The following is a 21,800-nucleotide window of genomic DNA, read 5'->3' on the forward strand; positions in this document are numbered from 1 at the left end:
AACGTAAACAAAACAAAGCAAACGTTGCCACCGGCGTAAAAGAAATGCAGCCAAAATTTGGGAGAGAATTATATATATTAGATTAATATTTGATAATTTTAGTTTTAATTCATTTTAGTTTTATATATGTAGTAAAACTCACCTCTTATTTTGCCATTGTCATATGTATATACATATTTATAAAAATTTTAATTATTAAATAAAATAAACTAAAATTAAATTTTTCTCGGTTGACCTAAGTAAGAATTTATTAAAAGAATTTTATTATTATTTGTTTGCACTCAAACTTCCTAACTAAGTAGACAATGCCAAAACAAGACATGTCTTTATGTTATCTTATAACTCTTTTCAGAGAACTGTTTAACTAACTAAATAATGTTAAAATAATACTTGATTTAATGTTATTTTAACTCATTTAACTGAACCGTTTAACTGAGAAGTTTTTCGGGATTATCTTAACCTTTTACACTCGGTTGTTTCTTTTTAATTGAGAAGACATTGTAAAAGTATCGTTTAAACCGATAAACACCGATGGTTTGAAAAATCATTTTTAAAAAGAAGAGTTATTGCATTCTGCTTTGATAAAGAAAATTTTCCCACCAAGTTTCAAAATTCAAAACAAAGTTCGCCAACAGTGAGCTATTAGCTGAGGAAAACCATAAAACAATGTTTTCAAGATAAACAATCAATGATAAAATGTGTCTATCTCCTTCAGTTTTTCTTTATTTAAATTTTCAGATCGGGAAAATACCCAATGTTTTATTAGGTAAAATATGCTAATTTTAGTATAATTAAATCTTCTTAACTTATGAAAAATTGATTTTATTCAAAATGAAGAAAAAACGAGTTGTTATAATTAATTAAATGACCATTAAAAAGTTGGTTTTAATTTCAAGGTACATATGTGGTAAAAAAGATCTCGAGAGAAAGGATCACAGGAAAAAAGATCAGGGCAAAAAATGTGTAGCTGTGCAAATGGTAGATGGGGAAAAAGAGCACCTGAAAAAAAACACAGGAAAAAAAAGCACAGGAAAAAAGCCCGGAAAAAAGAGCACCTAGAAAAAGAGCCCTGGTAAAACAATTCTTGGGATCTATCATTGCTAAATTAGATTAATTTTGCTTAGGTATAGAATTTCTCCGTAATCTTTTTTTCCATATTTAAATAAATAATTTCAATTAATGCTTATACGAAGGAAAATTTATAAGAAACTAATGTTCCAACACATTTTAATAATAATAATAATTCAAAATAATAACTTCTTGTAGAATTTTATTTCCTTTACTGTATTTATAAAATTGGTATTTCCGAAGTGCTATTATTTCTTTTCAGCTGACATTTGATATTGATTTGCAAAGTAGAAATCATAAAATAAAATAAAAACTATCTACTACTTAATTAATAAAAAATTCGACTTAAATAATTAAAAAAAATTTTGTTTTTTTATTAAAAAACTTTTAAAATAGATTCTGCGGAATTAAGTTCACTCATTAATTATAAATTAATAACTATTATGTTAATCAATCAATGACCTTAATGTTAATCAAAATGAAAAATATTAAGATTATTTATTTCAGACAGCATTTTTAGGTTAAAATCTATTTTACTCTTTTGTTGGAAAGCAACAATAGTTTAAATAATCGATTTTATTACTTGTTCACACTTGCCCCTTTATTTACTTTAGATCAAAAATAAAAAAAATAAGTAAAAATTGTGAGACCAAGTCAAGACTATTAATATATCATGTCAGAAAATCATAAGATCATGTCAAGACTATTAATCACTCATTAAATTCAGATCATTGAACAGTATTTTTAGAATTCTCCACATCAAAACTTTATGATTCTGTTTTATTTTAGTATTACATGAACCCTTTTCGGATGTTTTTACTTCAGTGCTTTATTTCAGTGCAACACCTAATAGTCAAAAATTACCACAATCAACAATTTTCTCTTGTTTCCTTTTTAGCATTTATATATCCTTTTGGTGGGGACGTAAAAATCTATTTCCGCAGAGGTATCAATATTAGTATATCTAGTACTTATTAAAAAACACCAATTGACGGAATAGCAGAAGTATCCCTTTCTAAGATTAATTATGCATCATTGACGTCAAAAATAATACGGTAATTTTTTATGGTTTCTATGGATGGAGAAATACCTTTTCTCTATCAACTTGGCTTTTTAGTACAAAACTTTAAAAACTTTTTTTTTTCATTTCAACATATACCTGTTATCAAAATCAATTAAGTAGAATTGGTGTCAATAACGGTAAGACAATTTCTTATGGCTTATATACACGAATAATTACCTCTTCTATATTAATTTAGCATTTTAAAATAATAATTTTATTTCAATTTATACAAATTACAAAAATTAATTAATTGTAGTTCTCGAAAATGATTATAACCATATCAATGTAGACTTATTTATGTATATCTATGTAAAACCTAATCTACGTATACTTATCTATGTATACTTAACTGCAATGAATTTATAGACAATAATAATCTTGACTTTTTCTAAAGGGAAAAAAACTGCGTTTTTCAAAATTGATATGCTTGAAAGACACAAAAAAAACCTCAATACCGACGAAACGTAATAGAATTTAATTTCTTGGCATAAATTTGAACATAACCTAACCTAAACATGATTTAAATTTTACTTAAAATTAAACATAACAAAACATAACTTTAAGATTTAACTTAAATTTAAACATAAATTTCATATAACTACTTTATAAAAAAAAAATAGACACGTCTGTACTATTATCCATAGGAAATCGATTCGGTTGGTAAGTTATTAACAGCAAATCCTCTCAAAATCATCTTTATAAATACCAATAATCCACTTTGCATCCATGAATACAGCAATATCATATACCCGCTGTGACTTCCACTTTCATAACAAATTGCCCGTTTAACTTACAACTGACCACATACTGGTTAAGCGACTCCGTTTATAATAAATGGAAGTCCATTTGTGAAAAAAGGGTGGCCTAACGAGCGAATAATAGGGCACTGGGCCGACCCGTCGCTGATCTTGACCTTTCAACCGAGGGTTCTCCTAGGAAGCCGATACTAAAATCAGTGGTGGTGTATACACAGGGAAAACATTACCCACTACTGATATCTGGTTTAGACCACCCAAGATTTCAGACCACCCAAGTTGTTGGTCAGTCGGCGCGTGTGTTTAGATTCGCTTCCAACAGGTTGTATTCTGAATTCTTGCTCAAAAATTTGGCGATAAACTATCTTTCGCATTCTTGTAATGGCAGGGTTACTGAAGTAGATCTTCCCTTTGTTTATTGGATCTTTTGGCATCTTTTTTTGGCTGGAATGAGAATTTATGTGTGGATCGAATAGAAGGACCCCACATTACGCAAAAATTATGCAAATTTAAGTTCTTTTTTTTTTCTGAAAAAGTCCAGACGAAGTGTTATGTTAAAAAAGAATTTGATGGGTCTTAAAATCTCAGGTAAAAAGCATATTTGAAATATTATCCCGAATTATGAACAATTATCTGGTATTTAAAGGGTTTAAAAGCAGCTGTAAAATAGATTTTTTTTTCGTTATTTTTAAATAACCAACCACCATCACCCTTTACATTAACCGCATATGTACTTAACAGAAGCTATTTACTATATCCTCCAAGCCCCCACAGACATAAAGACGAGTCTTGAAAACATTAAATGTTTTCAGATTTCAATATGATATTTACAAAAAATTTAATTTAATATACACAAGTTGGACACTGAATGGAACAGCCTTGGAAAAAAATTCCGATTCGAAAAAAGAAAAAAAAAAAAAAAAAAATGCATGCTGATTTAAAAGAGCCATATTTAAAGTTGACTATTATTTTGATAGTAAATTGAGTTTAGAACTTTAGAACTAGATTTGACGTTCAAAAATACGTTAAATTATGTATATGATAATTAATATGATTGATAAAAGATTTTAATCTACAAATATACGATTGATTTAATATAGTTGTTTTAAACAGTTCTATTTTATGTTTATTTTTAAGAAAAGCAATCAAAATAAGTGAGGTTTAAGTACAATGTATCAGTGGCATAAATAACATCCCCACAAAACCAGCGGTGCGGGACCTGGCGCGCTAGATTTAAGGGCACACACTACAAATTAGAATAAAAACATTTTTCCTTTATAAGATTTTTTTTTTTTAATAAACCTTATAAGAGCAGCGATGGATCAGGGGATAGAGCTTTCGCCTTCCAGTGAGGCGAACCGGGTTCGAATCCCAGTCGATACGAATTTCGCATTGCACCGACCACAGTGTTAACTTGAAATATCCTCAGTGGTAAACGGTATAAAATAGGAAGTGGTATAAAATAGGAAGGCTCCGCCTCTTTACACCTTTTTTTATAGGATATTAAATTGCTATATACTACATATATATCGTAGTTAGATAAAGGTTTTCCTTAAAAGAATAATAATAATAACAACCACAAAAAATATAAAATAGGAAGGTTCCGCCTCTTTACGCCATTTTTTTATAGGATATAAAATTGTTATATACTACATATATCGTTGTTTTCCATTACAGTGTTACTATAACTCAAACAAACCACAAAAGCTTTTCAAAATAAAAGGTTGTTAGAAGAACTTTTTTTTTTAATTTCTTGACATTAAAATCAAATGCAATTGGTTTACAAATCATCATTCCTTTGCTAATTGGTAGAACCTTAGGAAATTTGATAAAATATATTGCAGAAAAGTTTTGTATTTGTGATTTCCAAGAAAATTTAGCTTTTTTTTTTTTAATTAAATGTATGTGAAACACTTTAATAAAAAGAATATTTTTTAATGTATCCCATTAATTATTATTGTTATTTGTGTCATTGTTAGATCTAGGAGTTTCCTTGTCTTCTGGTTTGGGTTCAAAATTACTAAACTTCGTTTTAAAGCTGCTCGTTCAAAATGGAATGGTAATAATCATGAGAAAAATTGATTACAAGCTGTATATTACAGAATTATTATACAGAAATACTATATAAATAAGCACCTTACAAGTTTAGAAATTACCTAGCATAAATGTCACCAAAATAAAGATCAAAGATTACAGTTACTTTCAAATAATCTGATTTTACACCATTAAACTATTAAAGTTATTAATTTTCTAAAAGTTAAAAAAAAAAGTTGATGAAAGTTATAAAAGCTATTATATTTCTCAGTGCAATTCTCAATAAGATTTAACTAGCTAAGATTTAATTCAAACAGAACAAAGATTTTTTTTTCAATCCTTATAAGGGGAAAAAAACACTTTTCTACATAAAAATGAGATTTTATTAAAATTTTTACTAAAATTTTACTAGATCAATAAAATATTTTTAAAAAATTATTCCTCCAGCTGTTCATTAAAGAAAATTTACTCTTTTTTTAAGTGTTAAAACGTATTTTTCTAATAAAGTAAGTTATGAAGCCATCTTTGACTCCAAAGGACTATTGAAGATTAATTCAGTCAACATATTCATCATGAAAGTTGAATAAATCGTAGTTTTCTTCATGATTCTAATAAGCATCAGATTCATCGTCGTCAGATTCGCTCTCGTCAGAATCAATGTCGGAATCCCATAGTTCGTCAAACGATTCTTCATCGGAATCCTGTAATTCGTCAAACGATTCTTCATCGGAATCCTGTAATTCGTCAAACGATTCTTCGTCGGATTCCATTATTTCGCCTAATGATTCCTCGTCGGATTCCAACAGTTCGTCAGACGATTCCTCGTCGGATTCACTGTCAAGAGGAATAAAATTTGCACTGTTGGTGTGCTCTTCGAATTCATTGTGTTCTTCAAACAGCTGATTTCTGAGTTTCGGTTCAAAATTATTGTTGAGTTTCAAGCGACAAATGGGACAAGACAATTTCCTCTTAAACCATTTAAAAATACAACTAGAATGAAAAGAGTGCGAACAAGGTAGTGCATACATATCACTGACTAACTCAGATTCCAAGCAAATTATGCAATTTTCAGCATTAGTGGCTATGCCTGTCTCACCAATTCTTCGATCGTTTTCACCCTGGCAATTTTTGCTATTGTTTTCTTTAGATGACCTTGCATATGGATGGTGTCTCTGATTGGTTGTCGTTCTGTGCATTGCCATCAAATTTCTGAAAAAAGAGCTATCAGAAAATGGTATTTTGGATGTTTAAAGACTTCATTATGTAAGAGCTTAGTGCAGAACCACGTTGAGTGACATTTTAAGAACGCTCATGTTTCTTAACTCATATTTGTATATTTACAGTGAGCTGCAAGTTAATATTAACTTATTCAGCCACGTCTTTAGGCAATTTTCAATAGAAGTTTTGTTTATAAGTAGTTTCATGATATTTGTAAAATTGATTTTAAAAATTTTCTATAATAGAACACGTTCTTCCACTAAACTCTTCAATTATAAAATGAAAAAAAAAAAAAAAAAAAAAAGCCAGTAGGCAAGTGAATGGAAGATCGGAAAAGGCTTTAAGAATATAAGTTTAGCTAGTGCATTAGTTTTAATTAGCAATAATAATAATAGTTATAGCTTTAAAATTTCTAATCAGCTCAAAATAAGCAATAAACTATACCAACAACGAAAAGTATCTCAAGTATCGCACGGCAATAGGGGCTAAATTTTTGTATACAGATAAATTTTAGAGCTAGAATATTATATATATATTATGAGTGCACAATGTTATTTATTTATTTATTTTTCCGCATCGAAATACACTACCAGTCATTAAAATTGGTATCTCAGGGAAGAAATTCAAATTAAACTGTTTAATTTTTTTAAAAATTTTAAAAAAAATTTTAAAAAAATTTTTAAATCCTTAAGACTTTTTTATTTTAACATATTTCCAAAAAATAATTTTTCTCAGTACTTACAATATTCATCTTAACAATTTTGTGCATTTGCTGAAATAGATTATTTTTACAGATTATTTTGTAAAAAAGTAGAAAAAAAGTTTAAAAATTTCTGTAGGTATATATAACATGCTGTAAAATTTTTAATACCTCATAAAATGCTAATACCATGCACAGTTTAAATAAGTGCATTATACTTAAGATAAAAAAAGTTTACTTCAAAGCTTTATCTTATATAAAAAAAATTCCTTTGGGATTTAATTAAGATTAAAACACAAAATTATCATCTATGAGAAAAAGCACTTTAAAGTCTGCTGAGCAAGTTTCTGTATTAATTTAAAATCATTCATAACTTTTTTAAAAATGTAGATAGAGAGATGATGTTTTTTTCAGTACATTTGAAATAGTTTAAAACTTTATCATAAGCAATAAAAAAAATTTCGATATTTCGGTCATTTTTTGGGTATTGTGGTATGGTGGGTATGTGGTATTTTTTGGGTATTTTTTGGGCATTTTTTGGGTAAAATGCAAGTACTACAAATTAACCACAACCCCGGTAGGCTATAATCTTTCTTTAATCAAAGTCAGACATGTACTCTTCTTCATACACGAGACATTATGATAACTCGAAAATAATGTTCAAATGCAAATTAAATATGAAAAAAAAAATTGCTGAATCACTGCTTTTTATATGTCGTTACTTTTCGTCTGTTATGAAAATTTAATCGTTTGCACTTTCTATCGTTTTTTTTTTATCTATCATTCAAATTTTACAAGTGTGGCCAGACATCTTCTTGGTAGATCAATTTTAATGGCCAGCAGTGCAGTTATAAAGTTATAGATTGTTTAAAACGACAATTTTTATTTCAATTATGACGCAAATTCTAAAAATCGATAATCAAAAAATGGCTATAAATGATTATTTTAGGTTAAACTTAATTCTCATTTGCGTGACAATTTAAGAAATTTGGATCCGAATTTCACTTAAATAATTTTCCATCGTTTGCCACAAAGATTGTTTAATCGTGATATATTTTAAACCAAAAGAGAAAAGAAGTGACCACATTTTAAAACAAAAAAATTCGACATAGTGAAAAAATTTAATCTATCTCAAAGCAAGAAAATGGTGGCAACTACTTTACACTAAAATAAATGCAGTGAATCACCATGCATAACTCTTGGTTCCTGGTGTGATGAAACTTCAAGAATGTTCTTTTTTGGTGAGAAGTAGCAGTCATCTTTTTTTGTATTCAATAGCACGAAAGTTAAAAATTACAGTAAGATATGATGCATGAAGAGTCAGTAAAGTTTTTTTTTTACAATACAATATAAAGTGAGAATCATTAATTCAGGATGCATGCATGCATATGATTCTTAAAATAAAATTAGTTTTTTAATCAAAACGCACGCACAGCACAGACAGAATATTAAGATTAATCAGAGCTGGGCTCAATAAAATAAAAACGAATAGAAATTACTTATAAATAAATGCAATTCACAGACTTACATAAATCTTTTTATGAGAACATAATTATAGCCCAGTGGTTAGAGAAAGTGGTTAAATATAGCCCAGTGGTTAGAAGTTCAGTGCAAGAATTAAAAAAAGCAAGCGGCCCCCTTCTTCTTATCCTTTCACCGAATTTGTTACTGTATACCATTTTTCTCTTCCGTTTACTGCAAAATTGCTAATATTCTATCCCGTTTCGGTTTTAAAGTTCTTTTCAGGTCTGTTAACAAAATTAAATATAACTCATTTAGAGATCCTATCAGTATTGAAAATTCTAGGGGGCATTTACCACACACCTTCCCAGTGCGATCATAGCCACATATGTCAAACCAGACGAGCTTTAAAATTTAGACTATTGGAACACGGTGGCTAAGAACGTTACAAAGAACATGATAAATCACCAATTGCCGCTCATTGTTGTTATAATCTTGTGCAATTTCGACAATGCTAAAATTATTTTCATCCCTGTCACATCAGTTCATCTTGATTCCCTTCTAGAATCTTGTTCCATTCACATGAATGCCGATTCCCTTGTTAACGACATGGTTTCCTCACTACCTCTCGATAGCGATTGGAAATGCATTTTGTGCTGATTTGCCCCTCTCAGCCACAACGGCTTTTAGCACTTTTTTTTCTCAACCTTTTGCTTCTCTCTCAGCTACCGCGGTTTTTCATGTTTTGTTTCTCATCTTTCTTTACTTTACGTTGTATTAGCAAATTTATGTTTTGTTCCAAATTACTTTTGATTTCTTCGTTCATATCTGGCATGTCTTGAGAATGGCCGCCTATCTTTGAGGGCTTAAAACAATATTGACTTTTATTAACATCCTCAAGTATTCTAGACGTTTATCAAGTTTACTAGTCGTAAAGCGATTAATTTTGAAATATCTGAAAAGCTATTAATATTTTTGACAGAGATCGGCATTCGTCACTCAAAATAATGAATACTTATTCAAAATCTTCCTGAAAAATGAATTAATCAGAATCATTAGTGAGAAATATTTTAAGTCAAAGACGAATTATTTTTTTTTAGACATTACTCCTTATTCATTAATCAAGAATAAATTAAAAATGAATGATTTCACTGCTCAACAGAAATGGGCGCCGAATACTGTAATCGACTGCAATCGTAATTAAATACTAGTAAATAGAGTTTTTCAAACTACTTGTAATCGTAATTAGCCCCAGTAGTCACAGTTAGAAGTAACAATAATTTCTGATGAAAAGCGATTATGATTATATACGCGACAAGATGCGATTGCAGTTAATTATGATTACAAATAACCAAACTTATTGAGAGCAAGCAATAGTGACTACAAGTAATCATACAGTACGATTACATGTAATCTTTTACAGAAGCAATTTTTCATTTGCTTTTATTTTTTTATTTATATTTTAAAAAACATACTGAAAATATAAAGGTCTTACACAAATTTGTTTAAAATATTGTAAAATTTGCATAGAATTTTTTATTCCTTTGCATAATTATATTTACAAAATGAGTTTACAAATAATTTTTCATTTCGTATATTGTGACTTTTTAATGAAAACTGAATCATGCATAAAAAAATATAAGCGAAATCTATCACAATATTTAGAATTTTATAGAAAATAATAAACAAGACAAACTTCTACGACATTCCAACGATGGAACATCAAAAAATATTTTAAAATGTAGAAACAGAAAAACCACCAGAATAATGTTAGTTGTTTTATAATATAGAAAACGTAGAAAATTATTTCGAAATCTTTCGATACATTTATTTACTTATTTTTTCATTCTATTAGGACTCCAGATAACGCTGCATTATTTCAAGGTAGAACGAATAAAAGTAAAATAAAGAATTTTTAGGATTTGATTATTTATGAAGCCTTTCATTTAACGTTTTGTGAAACAGAGTTTACTATAAGCTTTGAAAACTGGATTGATAATGTGACAAGAAAAATCCAAAATTAAACAGAAAAATTACTTGATAAAGTAATATTGTTAATTTTATGTGTAAAAGTAACAACAGAACATTTTTCAATTTTAAGGGCAAAATGGTTAATAATACACTTATAATATAAGCAATCTAGATCATGTTGCAAACTAATTGCATTCGAAATTGTATTTGCATATTTAAAAATTTTCAAACAGTATGCAAAAATAAATAAAGAATTTTTGAAAACGTGACAAAGATAATTTAGATATAAGCGAAGAGCAGAGGTTCAATATTTCAGTTCAGAGGGAGTGTCCAAAACAATTGGTAAACTTTTTTATGTTTATATAATTAAAATTAAAATTCAATGAAGTATACATTTAGAAATTGATTTTAAAATTTGATTTGAGCATTTAGCAAAAGGATAAAACCAGATTCAGTAAGAATATATTCCTATATTTCTGAAAATCGTGAATTGTGCTTCATTATTCTTCAAGGTTTTAACTTTTTTTTTTTACTACATTTTGTTTCTCTGATAGATTCAGAATATTGGTAAAAGAATTATTATTAAATAAAGAATAATGACGTCACGTGAAAAGTATGAACTAGATCTTTCAAAAACACGACTGTCGAAGTATTGTTTACTTTTCAAAAGTTGAAGGTATTTGGAGCGAACTCCAAAAGCTCCGTGTCGCGGAACAGATTAGAACATCAGACAGCACAAAACATAAGGAAAAAAAAATCTAATTTGTTAAAGAAGTTATAAATCGCAAAACATTACTTTAAAATAGATTAAAAAAACATTATCTTTAGTTTCTTAACACTATTAAAAAAACTATTTTTTCCAACTAAAATGGCTATTTACTAACTTTTCTTGTTAAATTTAGATATTATCACAAATGCAATAAACAAAATAATATTGTTTTAAATTATCACAGTGAATATTTAGGAAAAGGTTCAGTTAATATCACTATTTTTTTTTATAATTTTTAAAATTTCAGCTGTTTTTAAAAACTAAAATCTCAACTCAAACTCTTTATACAGTGCTTAATAAATAAAAAAAATTTAAAGGGTAAAATGAGGAAAAATATACGTAAATATTTTTTAAATTATAGCTTTAAAGCTTTTACTCTGCATACTCCATCACTTTTTAAGGCACTCTATCGACTATTGTTCCGATTTTTTTTAATCATTAAAACAGTTAGATCTTAATTTTATGAGAATATTTAATGTGATATTACAAAAAATTTATTAAGATACTTTTTACTAAGGCAAAGCTGTAAAACAACTAGAAACCAACAGTATAAAATTTGCAAAACTTTTTCATTTATTTAATAAAAATGTTTACTTACCAAACAAGTGGGATCAATTCATTTCAGAATATTTATTCCATTTAATTTTCGCTCAACTACGACTTTCAATAAAAACGATGTTCTTTTTTTATTATGTTCATTAGCAACATACATTTGATTATTTAAAAAGAAAAATTAAAATATTTATTTTCGAGTTTACATCGCTACATCAGATGTATAGACGAAAATATAACTGTTAAATGCAATACTCTAGCTCTAAAAATATTTATCTGTGGAGAATAACATTGTATTTCCAATTGAAGAAATGATAGATTTATTATTTCAATGCTGAGACAGAAAACTTACTCTTCTACTTAAGAAATCGTTTTAGAAAATTCATAACAGGAACAAATCTATATTTGAGATAAGTTCCATTTATCGCTTGTATTTTTGAAAATGGCACAAGTATATTGTTTGTATATACGTTCATAGTAGTAGTTTGTATACAGTTCAAGTACATACGTACGATGTATGAAATTATGTGTACGTGCATTAAATGCAGTACCTGCAATGAATATTTGTATGAATGTATGTACGTATATTACGTATGTAAATATAAAATATATGTGTGCGTACACAAATATCTATACATACAAAGTATGAATCTATCTTAAGAATTTATGTAAGTTCAAACTTTCATACAATGTACTTATGTTGTAATACACGAAAAAAGAAAAAAAAAAAGAAATACCCTGCATAACTTTTAATTTAATGATCGGAATTTCACGTACTAGGGTTCAATCTTAATGGGGCAGTGGTGAGACATCAAATATTCTAATTAACTAATGCAGACGATATTTTAAGTTACGAAATCGCAGAAAAAACGTATTTTCTCTGAATAAATATTCCTTTTTTTTCCGACGGATAGTAATTTTGAGACGTACTTTAAAATAATATGTGGACTCAAACTAGGACTTAATCTGTTGGTTCTTAGACTCAATCACAATAATTCAAGAGGGTGACCTCAAATATGCTAATTAATTAGTGCAGATGATATTTTAATATACGAAATAAAAGACACAAACGTACTTTCTCAGAATAAATATACCGTTCCTTCGACAGATTATGATTTCCGAAATATAGGCTGTAGCCGTAATCTGGGAAATATGGTTCTAATAGTTTGGTCAAGAGAGCGAGTGAAAGTTTGAACTCCTTATTGTTAATTTTACTTTTTGCATATTTCGCCATGTCTCGAGAACTTTTTAAGCAATTTAAAACCTTTTTGCACACAATTATAAAATTGGTTCATTTAAAGACATTTTTACGCAAAAAATAATTTTTAATAATTATTATTTTATTTGAAAATAGTCGAAAAAATTCGAATTGTAAGGTATACAAATCTTTACATGATTTTAAAGTATGTAATTTGTACGGTAAAATACAAAATTTGAACGAAATCATTCGAATAGTTCCTAAGAAATCGAATTTTAATAAGTTCGATATTTTAAATTCAATTTGCCAGGAACTATTAAATTATCTCAGGAACGAGAAATTGGGCAAAAATATTGAATTTACTCATGAATCATTAATATTATTCAAACATTTGCATAATGAAAGATGAATAATTACTAAACTTGCATATGAATAATCCTTCATAATAATTTTATTCTGACTAAAATTTCTCTGATAGATGATCATCTCTGATTTTTGACTACTTTCTTATGCACTAAGAAAATTTTTGGTTCAAAATGAAATGTAATAAGGGTGTGGGGGATTTTTAATTATAGACTATGTCAACCTTCATCTATCAAAAGGTGCCTCATGATAGAATCAAGTTAACATGTGTTATATACTAGTGAATTGGTATTTATTATTTATAGTGGTAGTTACGCCACAAGGGAAACCCAAAATAATAATAATAACTATCGTCATATATACTTACTATCTACACAAAAATTATAAAATGTAAGTGTAAAAAGCTAGCAATTATGCTAATATACTATGACAAAGAATTAACGGAAATTGTAACAGTTTGAAGAAGATTAACTTTTTGAAAACGTTGAATGCATATCTACCTTAACTTGTAATTAAATATAGCTTATTGAAAAATTAACTAAATAATTACCTGTATTATTTATCAGAAGTGAAACCAAAAGATACTGATTTGAGTAATATATTGAAGGGGGAAAAAATTATAATAGACAGCTTTATTTAAAATATATTTAGAGTCGATGTAAATTTTAAAATTTCGGAATCCATCTTACAGCTCATTTTATAACATTTCTTTATTAAAAGCATGCAGTGGAATCCAAACTGGATCAAACAAAAGTTATATCAATCCCAGTAAAAACTCATTTTATTTGCAAGTTATTAAAAACATTAAAGTTTATGTAAACAGGATCTTATCTTTGATTAAAAGCCAGTTTTTCTAAGATTTAATATTTGAAATTTTTGATTTTGTAGTAATTTCCAGACAGGATATGTTCTTCCTGTAAAACTATTAGGCAAGATTTTCTTTTCCTTTTTTTTGTATATATATATATATATATATATATATATATATATATATATATATATATATATATATATATATATATACAAGCGTATATAAATAATTAGGTTTCGTTAGATTATGCAGTGATCAAGTGACATGCTCAACTGTGCTCGCACTGCCTTAACGTGATCAAAGGCAAGTATAGTGCGGCTTTCAGGAGAACTCCTCTAGATTCTTGTCTCTCGTCGTGGTGGGTACTATGGCTACGATAGGAAAGAATACTTCGAATATGGGTGACGGGTGAATAGTTTAGTTTTAATCTTAGCGTAGGTAGTCGTGAGTAAGTCAATCGACACCCTCTTTCCTCCATTCCCCCCACCCATTAGAAATGTGCTCTCGTTTGTTACCATAGCAGCAGACAGTCTCAGATTTTCAGTCTGGAGGAGTTCTCCTCAAAGCCGCACTGTAACCATCAATGAGATGTTGCTTTAAGCGGAAATTGTGTGTAAATATGGGTAATTGTAAGTGATATGACAGAGTGGCAAAAAGGGGTAATTGTGTTTGGCCGTGCCCATGGTCATACGGTAAATGTTGTTGCTGGATTTGTGGGTGTTACGTTTACGGAAGACGACGGCGGAATTGTGGTTGGATAAAGATCCTGCATGAAAGGTACCGGAGACGTGTTTCACGACTTGTCAATTAAAATCGCTTCTAAACCCGGCAGGAATCGCTTCGGTTAGTGAATGAAGGTCCATCCCGACTTCTGAGTGAGAGAAAATTACGACGAGAGCTGCATGCAATGAACTATTGAAGTCGAATACCTCGTAAGAGGCCATTGCTCACACAGGCAGGGGCCTCCCTGGCCGAGCGGTATCGCCGGTCCAAACGCTCTGTTAAGCGTGGAGGTAGCGGGTTCGAATCCCGCCGTAACCCTGGATGTATTCTTTGTGATGTCTTTCTCTGAATTGTTCTATCTGTATTTTCTACTTGACAATGACTTATAAGCCTATATATTGAGCACACAAGTCAGCAAATGTATGTAATTTCAATAAATCAATCACACAGGCACATAAAGCTGTGCGACTTGAAATCATCGAACGTGGACAGTCGCTGACTGGCGGAATGTAATATGGTCTGAAGAATTAGGTTTTTGCCTTTATTCAAATGACGTACGTCGTCGAGGGCACTGAAGACCCGTTGAAACAATTCATCCTCACTGTGTTCAAGCCGGATGTGAGTCTGCCATGTTTCAGAGATGTTTTTCTTAGTATGGATTGGGCCCCCTAACTGAGGTGGCCACTAACATGAACCACCAGGTTTAATTGAGCATTCTGGATGATCAGGTATTGCTTTTCAGTCAACATCTTCTTCATGAAGAGTATGCTGTCAATACTCCTATTTTTCAAGATGACAACAACGAAGTTGATCAGGCTAGAGAAATATGTGACTGGTTTCATGACACTCAATTACATCTCAACTGGCCTGCAAAATCACCTGACTTGAACCCCATTGAAAATTTGTGGGACATGTTGGAATAACGGGTAAAACGCCGAAATCAGCATTCTCGCAATTTGGTGGATTTGAGCTATCACATCTTCAGCGTGTGGCTTAAACTGGATACGACGTACCTGCAAAATCTTGTGGTCTCAATTCCTAACTGAATCCAGGCGGATATCAAATCCAGAAGCGGTGTTACACTTTATTCAATAATGTTTTTCATGATTTCTCGAAGGGTGACTAATTTTTTGTCCGTTGTGCTTACCTAAAAAAATGAACATGTGTGTGTTACACTTGTGGCGTTATCTTAAAATAGCAAGAGACTGAAGTCTTGAGTAACTTTCAAGGTCATTAATTATGCCTTCACCAAAATTAGACAGAACGAAATTTGCTAGGAAAAGAAAGCATAACAGAAACAAAATCAATTTACAGATCTAGGGTTACTGACTTATCTTTTAAAAAATATAGTCCAAAACATCGAGGCCCAGACCTGAGTAATTTAATACAGAAAGTGAATAGTTATGGGAAAGCTGCAAATTATTTTAAAGAATGTGAATTAGACCAATGTGAATATCTGAAATTAACACCCTCCCCGCGGTGAGCTTTAGTCTCGATCTTGAATTTACTGAGAGAAAAGGACAACAGGGTAAAATATACTCGTACGAGAATTTCCACGTGATAAGTTTTCGATGTAACTTTTTACAATGAGCCAAACGAAATCACACCGAAGTCGATATATCTAACAGTTAAGATGTTTAAGTAGAAGCAGAGCAAATTCTGACTCATACATATTTGGGCGTCTGACATTGCTATCCAGGCAAATGAGGTATGGATTCCAATGTAATTTCTATGCAGTCGGTCACTTCTCCATGTTTGCTGGGAAAGACTACCAATCAAACAAAAACATTGCCTTTGACAATTCTAGTTCAGCTTTAGTAATTATCATAATTTTGACAAGTAAACAAAAATCAAAACAATTTAAGGTTATTTTTCGAAGGCTTCGTCTTAAATGAAATGCTTTTTTGCGAATAATATGCTATTTTCATAACTGCTGTGATAAAGAAAGGCTGCTAAAGATAGCGCTGTTCTACGTTTATTTTGAAAATGGCGCAAAATGTCAATATGGAAAAAAGACAGTATTGTGAAAATGAAAAGCGTTTATGATCGAATTTTTTATTATTTAAAAACTTACCCCGATGCTGCATTACCTGAGCATATAAAAATTTATAAAAACTAAGAATAAGACAGTGATTTTGATAATTTATCCAAATGTCTCCAAATTGGAGCATTTTAAAAACTTTTCAAGTATTAAATTATTTATCCGTTCTAAAACCCAGATAATTTTTCACGGCATGATTAAATCGCGTTGCGTCAATTATAAGGTACTTCAACTATGGCTAACACAACAGGACCCACTTATAACAAGCCCACACTTAAAAAAATTCCGGATTTAACAAGCAAAACAGAATGTTCTGTTTGGTACAATTTAATTCTGATACATGATTATTGTAAAATATCTTTCAGTTATTTAGAGATAGTTTAATCATTTATCAAATTTATTGCCTACAGGTATAAGCTTCTATGGGAAAGGCAACAGAGAGTGAATATCACGCCAATTCATTGTCACATTTCCAGAAGGAAAAAGTTTGAAAAAATGATTGCAGAAGCAGATTTTAATTTCAGAATCACATGAAAGAAAAACTCATTTCCAACCCTTACCTTCTCTTGAAAGCATGCTTTTTAATCAGCTGCTTATAATGTTGAAAAGAAATGTTTTATCCGTAAAAGAAAAAGTCAAAATTATAAACCATTAGATGAAGTAGAAAAAAATTTGAAATGAATAATATATTATGTAAAATGCAACCTGCATAAGTTGTTTTTGTGCTTAATTTTATTTTACAAACCTTGTATTCAGATTTAACAAGCATTATTCTTTCTTTAACCCAGGGGTGATTGTGAAACAAAGTCAAAAACCCAGAATAGTTTATGGGCATAAAATCAATAATTAAATTTCCTACCAATGATGACTATATTTTATAACTTTATCAACAAATTCTTGAAGCCCTCCTGTAGACACACACACACAAAAAAAAATTTTTCTTTTGAACCATCATACCAAAGGAAAAAAATGAAGATACAATATGTAAAATTGAAAATATCCAATTATTGTAATATCAACTCATTAGGTTGGAGGATAAGTGGCTGCTAAGTTTAATACTGGCTCCCTACTGAAAATTTAATTTCTCAGGTCTAGAAACAGATTTTCTATACTGGAATGCTTGCAGCTAAAAATGTGACTTTTTCATATGCAAAAGAATCAAATTCCAAATAAGAACTGTCCATATTCTCTGTACAAGTTATTAGATTAAAAACAGTATAGTTCAAGGGCAAAAAATAGCTCAAAAGTTATCAAACAAAAGTTTCACTCAATTATACTGGTTGCCCAAAAATGGCTTCATTGAATGATGTCAATAAAAGAAAATCAAAAAGAAATATATCATGACTGTGTTTTGCTTATGAAATCCAGAAATTTTATCCTCATCAAATTTCAAAATTAGTTAAGTTTACAAGTATATTAGCATTAATTGAAAAACTATAACAAAGAATCAGGGTGCGCAGCCTAACTTTTCAACAAAAATAAGCACCTTTAAAGCACTCAAAAAATATTTTTAAGCATTTTTTTTTAAAAATGAAAAGCATAAATAAGATAAGCACTAGTTAATGAAATTTTTTTCTTCCTATTGTAAATATATATATTAATACACGAAATGCAAAGCCTTTATAGAAAAAACTACTTGATTGTGATAAAATAACTAATTTCTGACAAAGAACTCTTTCGTTTATTACATTAGCCGCCATAAAAACAATTTATGGAGAATTATTGATACATTCATTATTAAGACGCACATTCTATTTTTCAAATTAATAATTATTTCATTTGATTACGTAAAAAATAATAATTTTAGTTCAAAACTAGTTTTTTCTTTAGATTTAAATAAAAACTATTTATAAACATATATTCAACAAAACAATAAAAAGATAAATATTATTGATTATACTGAATTTATAAAGATAAGTAGAGAATTATGCAAACTAATAAATTCATATTGCTAATGTAAATTAGTGAAATCACTTTCTTAAAATCTTGTCTTTAAATATTATAGTTTTTTTTTTTTCATAAAATAACTTATTGAAAATTTTATAAGTAATAAGAAAAAAAGTTTAAAATTTTATTCAACTAGTGAGCAATCCCTCAGTTAAAATATCCTACGATTAAAATTCTCACATAATTCTTATCTTTATTAGTGTTGCATTATTTAGGCTCAGAAAAAAGGCACTTAAACTATGGCTTTTTTTTTTATTTTCTTTGGTGACAGAACTTCAAAAAACCATGTTAAAAACTAATACTTTTAAAAATTCTAACATTTTTAAAGCCGTGCCAAAGTGGCGTTTCATATGAGCTTTTGAATCATTTATCTATAGTGGCATGGAAAATAACTTAAAGATGTTTACAAAACAAAAACTCACACATCAAAATGAACTTTGCAACCATTTTAAAATCTCCCCCCTCCCCCAAAAGCATAGGAAGTAGGCAGTCATACACACACACATATATATATGACGCCAGGTGGCTGAGTGTCAGCACTTCGCACTCCTGCGTTCGATCATTGGGTCGGGCAAGGTCGACTCAGATTTTCATCCCACCAGTGGGTAGATAAATGAGTACCAAGCATGCTTGGGGACTAAGCACTGGGGGTTCCACATTCGGCTGACCACCTAACCGGAACACCAGCTCCTGCACTCCAGAGCCCAAGAAAACTGAGATGGGCACAGTAGGCCCTGGCCCTCTATGGGATGTTGCACAGTTTAGTGTATATATGTATGTATATGTATATATACAGTTGCCCCATTCAAGTATGATACATCAAATGTAAAATCATTAAAACAATAAGAATTCATTATTAATATTGCTTTACAATTTATTTACAAGTATAACACATTTACATATAAAAAAAAGCATAAACCATCAATCAATAGGATTATACTGCCATGCAATTAAAAAAACAATGTAAGTGCTTCACCATTGAGTCTGAGTAAAATGGCTCGACAGCTTTTTTCCTTACAAACGCGAACATAGTATTTAAAAAAAAAAAAAACATTCAAAAATAAGATTTATTTTTGAATGTTTTTTTTCCCCAGCAAAATATGTAGCTTACCATACAAAGATGCCAAATAGATAAAAATCTCAATGTTGAATTTTTTGTCGCTTACGTTGATTTTTCAATTGCACGGCAGTATAATTGTGCAAGCAAAATCTATATATACACATAGTTATAAAAAGAACTTACTGAAGTTCTATAGGCCTGGTTAAATCCAAGGAATTTTATGCAATAACTTTGTCAACACAACAGAAATTTTTGTTAATTTTTTTTAAGAATTTATAAATTAGTCGGGCACCAAACTAAAATCTTTAGATTACAATGGCCACCAAATTTTCAAAGCATATCAGAAAAAGGATAGTTATGTCTAATTTTAATAACAGTAATTGTTAAAAGAACTTTACAATGAAAGATTACTGAGCAAATTGCTAATTTTTTTAAAAATATTTTTCTCTGCTTCATTTAATCTATAAAATAAAAATGTATCAGGGTCTAAAAAATAACCAGTTGATGCATTGAGAATATATAGTTGACAAATTGCATAAGCTTGGTCTGGTGTCCCGGTAACAGATAAGTACCATATTTTCATTGGCAATAGTTTGAATATAAAATTTAATAGCACAAGAGACAATACAAGATACTGCACCAAAGGTAAAAGCTACTAGGTTGTTAATGATGTTCTCTCAAACTTCATCACCAGGGAAAATAAAATAATAAAGTCATAATTTGTCAGCCGTAAAATCAAAGCAAAGTTTTAATAAACTAAATAAAAATTATTAATATTGATTTACTTATGTATTTTTTCATGAGCCAAAACTATGCAGCTGCGGAGTAATTTTCAAATACATAAAAATGAAATCACTGCTTGACATTAACACAAGACTGTGGCTTCTCTTTATATTGGCATTTCACATTATTTTCATCGCTAGCATACAGGCATTGCTTTTCATTGTTAGCAAAACTGCAGCTGGACAAAATTTAATCAAATACTATGAACAATTACAAACTCACAACAGTTATTAAAGTGGAATATTATTTACTAACAATCACAATTTAAAAATGTGACAGGGCTTCAGTATATCAACCATAACAGATTTTTTTTTTTTAAATCAATATATACACAGTGAGTAGTTACATTTCTTCAACAATCACTTTGGCAAACACTAACCAAACTAAAGAAAACTCATTAAAATAATTCTAATACCACAGCTACTACATTAGTTATACAATATATTCCATGGTATATTTCAAAAGCGAATTGATTTTACTTAATAAACATCGAAATGTTATTATCCTATTCTAAAAGGATTCTTCAAGATTTAAATAAAATTTATTAAATTACAAAGCTTTATAGGATTCAGAAGTCTGATCATTGTAACAAGCTATTCAGCACATAGATTCAAAAATGCTCCAAGTACCATTTTAGTTTTCAAAATTCTACAAATTTGCACCATATTTTTAAAATAATCTTTTTCCTATTAAGTGAAATTAGAGGAAAGTACATTTATAGTTTTAGATAAAGAACCAGATTGAAATACTTAAAAACTAGTGCTAAGTATTATATTACTAGTGCTAAGTAATTATAACCATGAGTTTTCTGCATGATTGGCAGATATTCGATAAGTTTTAAACATGGACTAAACTTAATCAAATACCTACTCTGAAAGAAGGGGAAGAAAAAATAACCATCTAACATTATATTTTGGTAACAATATGAACCTTATTATTCACAATTTAAAATTGCTTTGCTTGCTATGATTTTGTTGACAATTATCCGAGTTAGTATTATTTATATTGAAATATTTTGTTTCGTTCTTCATGGATAGCAATTTAGCGTCTAATGAAGTTGGACTAAAAGTAACCATCATGAACAAATAAATCAAGCTGTGATTAGATCAGGGGTGATTGTGAGCCCAAGTCAAAAATTCCGGAAAATTTCTTAAGAAAGAAAAAAAAAATTTAAACAAGGTTTTTTCCTTTTTCTCAATACTTCTTAGTTCACGTAAAATATATTTAAAATTTTACACACCCCTATACCATTTACACATACCAGTGATGACCTGGAGAAGTTT

The 21,800-nt window shown here is 29.4% G+C and overlaps 1 protein-coding gene across 1 annotated transcript; it reads right to left on the reverse strand.

Moving 5' to 3' along the window:
* Positions 1 to 5,289: 5,289 nt before the first annotated feature.
* On the reverse strand, positions 5,290 to 14,078 carry LOC107441558 (uncharacterized). Its single transcript, XM_016054866.5, has 2 exons — positions 13,703 to 14,078; positions 5,290 to 6,129 (listed from the first exon to the last, which is right to left on the reverse strand). The coding sequence occupies exon 2, from the start codon at positions 6,120 to 6,122 to the stop codon at positions 5,529 to 5,531; it is 594 nt and encodes a 197-aa protein (XP_015910352.4). The 5' UTR covers positions 6,123 to 6,129; positions 13,703 to 14,078; the 3' UTR covers positions 5,290 to 5,528.
* Positions 14,079 to 21,800: the final 7,722 nt, after the last annotated feature.

The sequence above is a fragment of the Parasteatoda tepidariorum genome, chromosome 3 (genome assembly GCF_982258835.1).
Source record: "Parasteatoda tepidariorum strain Cologne lab strain chromosome 3, Ptep-v5.0, whole genome shotgun sequence".
NCBI lineage: Eukaryota > Metazoa > Arthropoda > Arachnida > Araneae > Theridiidae > Parasteatoda > Parasteatoda tepidariorum.